The sequence below is a fragment of the Amyelois transitella genome, chromosome 9 (genome assembly GCF_032362555.1).
Source record: "Amyelois transitella isolate CPQ chromosome 9, ilAmyTran1.1, whole genome shotgun sequence".
NCBI lineage: Eukaryota > Metazoa > Arthropoda > Insecta > Lepidoptera > Pyralidae > Amyelois > Amyelois transitella.
This window is the reverse complement of record NC_083512.1, coordinates 11015923-11026171: the sequence shown is the minus strand read 5'-3', so window position 1 is coordinate 11026171 and position 10249 is coordinate 11015923. Positions and strand designations below refer to the sequence as shown.

Genomic DNA, 10249 nt, shown 5'->3' with positions numbered 1-10249 from the left:
TAATGTTCAGGAATATTCCAGAAAACTCTTTCATTGCAATCTAGATTCTGCCATGAAAATGTTGCCATTATTTTATTTTTTTTCAGTTTACGTAATTTTAGTAATTAATCACGATTTATTACAGATCTGATTAAACTACTGTAACTTATTGCATGCATTTAAATAAAAAGTTAAATATAATTAATATTAATTAACAACATAATATAGAGTAGTAATGTAGGTTATAAATAAATGATATATATTGTTCGTCTTTTTCCTACCTTTCTGGCAAAGGGCGTGATTTTATGTATGTCTGAAACAATTTTTCGCCAAATACGGAAAATTATTCGGTCTCCTTTGTAGAAAATTACAATAAACATACGAAAATAAATATACTTCTATAAAAACGAGCGATATTTCATTTAAAATCCTGCAACTTTATATGCGTAAAGCTGAGATCTTAGTTTTCTCTTCACTCTACAAAACATACTTCCGGCTCCTAAGCCCCAAAAGTAATTTTATTACTTAAATTGGGTATCAGTAGCTGTTTTTCGAGTTCAGTATTGTTGGACAAAAAATATAATTAAGATATAACAAATCAATTATAAATTACTACAAGAAGAATCCCAAGTTTCTTAACCTACCCTTAGTCGCCTTTTACGACATTCATGGGAAAGATACAAGTGGTCCTATTCTAAGGTGTTGGGAACCGCACACATTTAGTTATTTAATTTATGGTAGTTATTCAGTAATAATAAAAGTATTTTATTGGGTAACAAATTATAATTTTGTACATGAGGTGATTTCTGGGGCCTTCTTCTAAGTAAAATATGCATGTGCCAGGCTCCTTTTTTTGAAATAAGCTTTTTAGATTTGAATGATGGGCTTTATGTTCGTAATATTTTTTTACATTTGTGTAACTTTTCAGAATTTGTAACTTTTTAATTTGTAGTAACGGAAACACTGTGAATGAATGTTATATAAACTTTGTAGAACACAGCCCGCCATTTTAGTTCTTGTGAAGAATCCGTTAATCGCGCACGTTTTCCGAGTGTTTCTATTTTTAAGTCTACGAAGCAATAAAATACAAAAATGTAAGTAATTTTAACACAAGGTTATGTATTTTTCTATTTTCTATATGTTTTTTTTCCCGAATTTTCCAAAAAATATTGGAATTGTTTTGGAAATTGACACTTATCATGTTGGGAGGTGCCTTTCCATTTTAGGCTTTTTGCATCAGTTCGGCATAGAAGTTAATAATCTTTGATTATTTCTATAAATCTTTACTATATTTAATTACATTCGTGCTTAATTTTTTTCTCTTGGACCAACAATTGAAAACGTGCGTGACTCACGTGGTTTGACAGTGCCACCCGGGGCCCAAAGTTATAACATATCCAATTTTTTTTAGTTATTGTAATTGAAGCTATCGTTTAATATGTAGTTTAATCTAAAATGCAGCACAAATTCTGCATTTCCATCATCTCATGACTTTATCACCATGCGGCATTCGAGAACCTTCCGTATTGATTTTTCCATGATGGCCGCTTATCCTCATTTCGTATCCATTTATGTAGACAAAGATAAAAACTTCTTTCACAAATGATAACTTACGTTGTTCATCCCACATTGCCGTGGGTGTTCTATTTTGGGCCCTCAAAATGGCGGATTTCCTTGTGCCAATGATCTCAAATTGAACATCGAGGTTAGGTCATTGTTTGCGTACGATGAACTCTTCTTGTCCATAGTTACACGAGCAAACCTACGTAGTTCTCTCGACATGTGACTCTTGTGAAGATTTTGATAAGAAGTCTTTGTGTAAAAAAAAAACTTACCTTCCATTTTCATCTAACATTTTGATTGCTCATGATTACATGATGATAAGTTTTCATCCATTTCATCATAACCTCTCACTTGTATGAAATATTTTAATTGTTAATTTTGTTTTGTCCAGATGGCAGCGAAAGCACCAGCAGTGGGTATCGACTTGGGTACCACCTACTCTTGTGTGGGTGTGTTCCAGCATGGCAAGGTGGAGATCATCGCCAATGACCAAGGCAACAGGACAACACCATCGTATGTTGCCTTCACAGACACCGAGCGTCTGATCGGTGATGCCGCTAAGAACCAGGTGGCGATGAACCCCAACAACACAATTTTTGGTAAGACCTCTTTCTTTTCAGGCTTTTCCCTTTGTACTGCTGGATTTATGAGCACTAATTATACCATATCATAGCGAAGTACCTTAAACTTTGACACAAAGCCTTGAAGCATAGTAGGTACTTAGTTGAAGGCAATATGTATGTCTATAGAAGTATCATGCGACTAAAGAATATAAAATTTCCAAAATACTAGAAAGTAACAATTATGTAATGCATCGTTTATAGTTAGGTTCTACCATATTTGACCTAAATCACCTTCATTATAAATTCCATTGTTCAATATGCAGCATGTAGGTAATAAACAAGTTTCTTGATTATAATGATAATTCAGGACTCCTGAAGCAGTGAAATCTTTTGTACCAAAGATTTTTTGTTTGATTTACCTTATTGAGTTGAGCATATTCAATAAAATGTCAAGTTATGAAATAATGAGTCATAATATTATTAACACTTGTCACTTCCTGTAAATAACCAAAGATTTTGTATCATCACTAATTTGTATGACTCATTCTCATACTTCCTATTTATTTGGTAGGTTAGTAGGTACATCTGTTTTATTTATTATTTTCATGATGATATCCCAATATACTAGACTAGAGTCTCTGAACATATTGATTGATAAAAATAATCTGAGAGAAACAATTTAATCCAAGAAAATATGAGACTTTGGCAGCATTTTTGATATCTTTTTTTATTGTTTCAGATGCCAAACGTTTGATTGGTCGTAAGTTCGAGGATGCCACTGTACAAGCTGACATGAAGCACTGGCCCTTCGAAGTGGTCAGTGATGGAGGCAAACCAAAGATTAAAGTAGCATACAAAGGTGAAGATAAGACCTTCTTCCCTGAAGAAGTGAGCTCAATGGTGCTTACAAAAATGAAGGAAACAGCCGAGGCTTACCTCGGTAAAACTGTGCAGAATGCAGTCATTACGGTTCCTGCGTATTTCAACGACTCTCAGAGACAAGCCACAAAAGATGCGGGTACCATCTCTGGCTTGAATATTCTCCGAATCATCAATGAACCGACTGCTGCGGCGATTGCGTACGGTCTTGACAAAAAGGGGGGCGGAGAACGTAACGTCCTCATTTTTGACCTCGGCGGCGGCACCTTCGACGTGTCCATCCTGACCATCGAGGACGGCATCTTCGAGGTGAAGTCTACCGCCGGTGACACGCACTTGGGAGGCGAAGATTTCGACAACCGCATGGTGAACCACTTCGTCCAAGAGTTCAAGAGGAAGTACAAGAAAGATCTCACCACCAACAAGAGGGCACTGAGGCGTCTAAGGACGGCGTGCGAAAGGGCGAAGAGAACCCTCTCTTCATCCACCCAGGCTAGCATTGAAATAGATTCCCTCTATGAGGGCATCGACTTCTATACATCCATCACCAGGGCGCGTTTCGAGGAACTGAATGCTGACCTGTTCAGATCGACCATGGAGCCTGTCGAGAAGTCGCTCCGTGACGCCAAAATGGACAAGGCTCAGATCCATGACATCGTCCTTGTTGGTGGTTCTACCCGTATCCCCAAAGTGCAGAAGCTCCTACAAGACTTCTTCAATGGAAAGGAGCTGAACAAATCTATCAACCCTGACGAAGCCGTGGCGTACGGTGCTGCCGTACAGGCCGCCATTCTGCACGGAGACAAGTCTGAGGAGGTGCAGGACTTGCTGCTTCTCGACGTCACGCCTCTGTCGCTCGGTATCGAGACCGCCGGAGGAGTGATGACCACCCTCATCAAGCGTAACACAACCATTCCCACCAAGCAAACGCAAACTTTCACCACCTACTCTGATAACCAACCCGGTGTGCTCATCCAGGTATTTGAGGGTGAGCGTGCCATGACCAAGGACAACAACCTCCTCGGTAAGTTCGAGCTCACTGGCATCCCACCAGCGCCCCGTGGCGTCCCTCAAATCGAGGTCACCTTCGACATCGACGCCAATGGCATCTTGAATGTCTCTGCTGTCGAGAAGTCGACTAACAAGGAGAACAAGATCACCATCACCAACGACAAGGGCCGTCTCTCTAAGGAAGAAATTGAGCGCATGGTCAACGAGGCTGAGAAGTACAGGAATGAGGATGAGAAGCAGAAGGAGACTATCCAGTCTAAGAACGCTCTGGAATCCTACTGCTTCAACATGAAGTCCACCATGGAGGACGAGAAGCTGAAGGAGAAGATCAGCGACTCCGACAAGCAGATCATCCTGGACAAATGCAATGACACCATCAAATGGTTGGACTCCAACCAGTTGGCTGATAAGGAGGAGTACGAGCACAAGCAGAAGGAATTGGAGGGTATCTGCAATCCGATCATCACGAAGTTGTACCAGGGCGCGGGCGGAGCCCCCGGCGGCATGCCGGGCGGTATGCCGGGCTTCCCTGGCGGAGCGCCCGGCGCCGGCGGAGCGGCCGCTGGAGGCGCCGGCCCCACCATCGAGGAGGTCGATTAAACACATTCCACGAGTACCTTTCTGTCGCTAATCTGCCGTCAATTGTGATTGCGGTGTTGCTGTCAAAACTTACTTCAAATAAATGAATATAACTTATGATATCTTTCATTGGTAGCGAACTTCATCCATCTACCTTTCCAAGGGTGCTTTATGGGATAGGAGAATACTAAACTTATCAATAAAATGTTGAATATCCCATTCTAACAGGATTTGATGATGAGTAGGGTACCGCTTTACTAGGTAGTCACACTTGTATTTAATTGGCAAAAAAATTTGACTGGATTGAACGTGTGTAAAACCGCCGTGCAGGGACCACGGGCCAATAACTAGCGGTCTGTGTTACGTTACACTAGCTAGTTTAATCCAGTCAAGAGTCGGTCTGACGAAAGTTGACTGCACGCTGCACGGATTCTCAAGCCGTGGTTTCCACCAAAACGGCAGTGTTTTGAATAATTTCCACATCTCCGCTTTACTCCCAGTGGAAATGGATCAATCTAAATGATACTGGAAATGTCTTACCTACACATTGTGCCGCACGCAACCGTACTCGAGCAGAGATTTATTTTTGACGATGATAATGTTAGTAAGATTGGTAGGTAGTTACAAGGGCAAGGAGGCTAGCAACCTGTCTTTATGACTGACTTTGTCTACCCCGTAATTGATGAAGACGTGATGATGTATCCTCTGCTTTTCCGGGGAGGAGGCGTGATTCTATTTACATACCATGTTCTAGGTAACTAGGTAAAATCTCCGTTGAGAATAAGATCCTTTAGTTAGACTTCATCCAATGATATTTCCTGCATCGGGTTCAATGGTAGTAGGTAACCTAACTAGAAATAATGGGATTCATTGAGTTTCTATAATACAACACTGCATCGTTACCAAACAGTCTGTTTGCATCTGCCAGATAAGGTGACTTTGACCTTCAAGCGTTACCTTTTATGAAATAATGATATTGTAGCGACATCTATATGCCACAAGTTACAAAAACAAAATAAAGTACGGTTGGAATGAAAAACTTCTAAAAGAAGTACTAGTTAGTAAATTTAATATTACCAATGTTGTAATTTTATTGCTCTACGGCAAAGTAGGTATCACCTTTCAACCAGAACAACCTTGCGTTAGAATCTAAGGTAGGCTTTTAATCAAGGGTAGGACAAGTTTTATTACTGCGTTTCCATTTCAGATGCGCGATGAGTTTTAGCTGTGCTTTAAAAAATATGGAGTTCCTCAATGGAATTAAGATTCAAATACCATCCCATGGCCTACAAAAAGAATTCCAAGGTTACTAGCCTATCAATTGGTCGCTTTTTACGAAATCCATGGGAAGATATAGAGTCCTACTCTTAGTGACGTTAACTACACAGTATTTTATTGGTTGTTCAAAATATATCGCTAGCATATCTCGGGTGGAAACGCAACCTTACTTTTGCAAAAGAAATTTGAGCATTTACGATGATTTTAGTTTTTTTTGCTCATACATAGTAGGTACATAACCTAACAGTCTTGAAAAGATTGATAGGCCACGTTCAGCTATTTGGCTTAAAAATAGAATTGAGATTCAAATCGCCTAAAAGAAGAATCTCGAAGCACATAAGCTTTTCCCTTAGTCGCCTTTTACTATAGCAATGGGAAGGAGATGGAGTGGTACTGTTCTTTTTTTTCTAATGGTGCCGGGAACCAAATGACACACATTTTTAAAATAGTTTCTAAAACCTGATTTTACTGGGGTCAAGTTAATCAGAGAATTGAGCAGAATTTTAAACGAAATTACTTACATTTGGAACTGATTTGGATGGAACGCACTTGACTGTAGAAATAACGAAAAATTCAACACGAAATTAGAGAAAACAACATTTCCGACAGTTTATTTTATGCAAACAGCAAATTCAACACAACAAAAATACTTATTACTTTCGTACCATTTTTATCATTTGTGCTAATACAAAATAATCGAATAGGGTTCTACGTTTATTATCACGAATATACATTATACTATTAATCCTCCATCGTTGCAAAGAGACTATTTATTCAACTAGACAAAATCACTGTTAAGAATTGGCATAATTTTTACACGAATGCTCTAGTAGGTCTGTGGAGAATGGACGGCCTGCGGGTACAAACATTTTCTAGAATGGTCAAGTTGGGTTTAAGTGCTCATTTACAGCATCTCATTGACTCCGGGCTCTATAGTAATGAATGTTCTAGTCCTTAGGGAGACCATGTCAATTTGCAGAGTCCAGAGTTAAGATGGGAAGAGTTAAAATGGTGGTCATAGAATAACTTTAGGCTCTTAGGAGTAACGCCACTTAATAAAAATTCTTAGGGAGACCATCATGTGTTGCTGTGTGAAGGTGAAATTTTCGTTTGAAAAAATAGTCTCGTCGCCTCACAAGCAAATGCTATAATAGCTTAGCGCCTAGTTATAAACTAATAATTTATTGCGATATTTACATATACACGTACAAAATGACTTAAAATCTAAACACGCTGTTACCTACTGCTACATAAATCTTAACATGTTTAACATTGTCCATGTCATCATTACTTCGAATTCTTACTTCTGTCTTTTATATTTAAGTCTCGTCTTTTTTAATTAGCATCCTTTTGATTTGAGAATGTAGAAATGCTTTTGAGTTATTCATCTTTGAATGATGGGTATAATCGTCATCCATGGTTAATGATGTTATTAAATTGACAACAAGAAAATTTAACTATTGTCTCTATTTGAATCTCAATTCCATCAGATTTTCAAGATTGTTGGCTGTGTCTTCCCCGTAAGGAATAAAGACGTGATAATTCGTTTAAATGTATGGTAACTACTGCAATAAAATAAATAAATGAAAAAAATATATACGGGACAAATTACACAGATTGATATTTAAAAAAATTAAAAATAAATCCCTTACAAATGTAGTAGATACTAGATTTCAGAAATGAAATGAGAAATTACGGGAATTTACATACATACTCATCTCATCTCTCATCTCACTCATCATAAAATCACGTCTATATCCCTTGCTGTTTTGACAGCGCGAACCGAACAGTCTCGCAAAAGGTTGCTAACCAATCGCCTGCAAAAGAATCTCAAGTTTGTTAGTGTGTGATGACTTTCAGGTCATATTAAACACGTTCAGATTCCTTGGAGATCCCTGATCAGTAAGGCCTGGCTCCCGCCAAATTCACCGTTCCCCTTACGCTATCGAGTCTTATGTTAGTACTGCTGCTTGTCAGTCGAGCAGCATTTTAATAACTAATACGATAACTGATGGTTACAATACGATGCCACAAAAATGCATTGATTGATGCCCCAAATGACTTAAAGGTACATATAATCACGTCTTTATCCCCCGCGGGGAAGGTAAAGCCAACAGTCTTGAAGAGACTGATGGGTCAAGTTCAGCTGTTTGGCTCAATGATAGAATTAAGATTAGTGACAGGTTGCTAGCCCATCGCTTAAAAGAAGAATCCCAAGTTTTTAAGCCTATCCCTTAGTCGCCTTATACGACATCCACGGGAACGAGATGAAGTGAAGTCCATGAGAAGTTAAAGAATCGATATCATAGTTAATATGTAGTTACAGTCGTCTTGATGATCTGTCCCGTGTTGTTCAAATTGTTTCAGATAAATTCTATTATTATGTTATTTCAATGTAACATTACGTTGTGGCATCATAATGTTATTACTTTACATGATTCGTTCTTATTTTATCGTTACAAAATGTATGAACTTAACAATACTTCTGACAAAACTATATTACCTAGCTAAAGCGTAGATAATTATACAATGATTTTTAATATAATTATGAGGAGGGAAGGGTATTACAAATTTATTATTTTTTCAATTCATTCATGTCATTCTTCAACGTTGGGTGATCAATTATTTCCAAATTAATATTTGTTTTAATAAAGAATTACCAAGAAGATGAACAACTGTCCATTTTAATACTAGTACCCAGGGTACAATTCCCGTGGGAACTTCAGATATTTCTTAACGCTTTCGTCCACAGAATATCGTTAGTAAAGAACATATTCGCGAATTAATTTCTATGGTCGCTTGTGCGTTGAAAAGCTGTCTTACAATTTCGCTATTAAAACCGTAAGTACTTTTATAAGTATAGTCTTTATATCCGTACTGGACCATATGCTTCTTCTACATCATAAATAGACTTTAGATCTTGACCGTACCATAATGGGATGTCAAATTGACCGTCCCAGTTTCCTCATACCATTTTGGAAACAAAATGCTTATCTTGGAGTGGAAGGTCTTTACTGCCTTACAAATGCATTGCGAACTTGTGGCTGCCTTGTTTGGTGCTTAGGCTCACTATAATTGACTGCACTAACGCAAATAACTATAGATCAGAATAATATAGGACCAGATTCAGATTTCTATGTATTAAACTGATTCACATCTTTTTAGATAATGGACATTATTAATAAAAAGGGTAATACTAGATACAGCAACATAGCTCTACTTGCATTGAAACAAAATTACTTAAGTAGTCTGTATTATGTCTGTTAGTAGGTTAGTAGTAAGAGCTAAGGGAATTGATAAATAAAAATGAGAAGCACTTTTAGACATAAATGATTCAGAAAACCTGAGGCAAGAAATACAAGGGATATTACGAAATTAGGGTTAGCATAGAACATCGAAATTCCTCGTAACGATGATTTAATATTATAAAGTCGAGGTGAAAACAATTCACAAATAAAAAAAAAAACAAAACACAAATAACACATTCAAGAATTCATTCCGTGCGACCATGGCCCAGACAAAAATAAAGTTTATAAATATTTTCCAAAATATATTTTTGTAACTGTAGCTAGAAGTGAATACCGTGTAAAGGTTAGACAGCTTCGGAAAGCTTCGGGAGAGCTTGCACACGACACTACAGTTCCAGACAGTCTTGTAAGACTTTCCAGAAATAATCTGATTTTGATAACAGACGTATAAATATAGTTTATGAAGGTAATTAGACGACCTCATAGTTAGATAAAGATTGATAAATTACTTGTTGAATTAACGTTTTGTGATAGAGGTTGGTTTCAACCGGTCAAACTGGAAATATCTGGGAACAGATATGAGATGGAAAAGTATTCAGATTTATATTCAGAAATACTCAGAATTTCTAGTACCAGTAGTGCATGATTCAGGAAGCCTGCAGTAAACTTAATAAAGTCTGAGATCCTGATGGAATTATTATTTACATAAAGTAGCCAAAAAGAACTTAATTGTGTAGTAGGAAAGACAGTCACATATTTTTGTTGCCTCAAAAGAAAGTAATGATGAAGAGTAAAAAACAAGATGCTAATAAAGCTATGGAGAAAAAGAAAAATAAAGATATATAAGAAAGTAAAGAAAGTGTCACTGAAATTCTTATAGCTTAGCTAGAAGTATAACAGAAATATATGAATATTGAAATTTAGAAGCAAACACACTACTAGATTGTTCCGACGGTTGTGTATGGCAGTCGATAAGTCTCAGATAACCATCCCCAAATTGCAAATACCTACGTCATAGCCGATAGCAATAATGATTAGAATTTATTTTTGTACTGAGAACACTGCTAATTAATGATGACGATGTAATATATAGGTCTATATCACTAACTAATAAATTTTATATAGAGAGTACCCAAATTAATAGATTAG

General features: G+C 37.4%; 1 protein-coding gene across 1 annotated transcript; it reads left to right on the top strand.

The window, feature by feature from the left end:
- The first annotated feature begins 934 nt into the window (after positions 1-934).
- Positions 935-4691, top strand: LOC106132494 (heat shock 70 kDa protein cognate 4). Its single transcript, XM_013331933.2, has 3 exons — positions 935-1073; positions 1934-2141; positions 2845-4691. The coding sequence occupies exons 2-3, from the start codon at positions 1934-1936 to the stop codon at positions 4593-4595; spliced, it is 1959 nt and encodes a 652-aa protein (XP_013187387.1). The 5' UTR covers positions 935-1073; the 3' UTR covers positions 4596-4691.
- Positions 4692-10249: the final 5558 nt, after the last annotated feature.

Bases quoted from the DNA above. Each gene is read 5' to 3' on its own strand.
- LOC106132494 (XM_013331933.2), top strand. From the start codon at position 1,934: ATGGCAGCGAAAGCACCAGCAGTGGGTATCGACTTGGGTACCACCTAC. The intron at 2,142-2,844 runs GTAAGACCTCTT...TTATTGTTTCAG, and splicing joins CCCCAACAACACAATTTTTG to ATGCCAAACGTTTGATTGGT.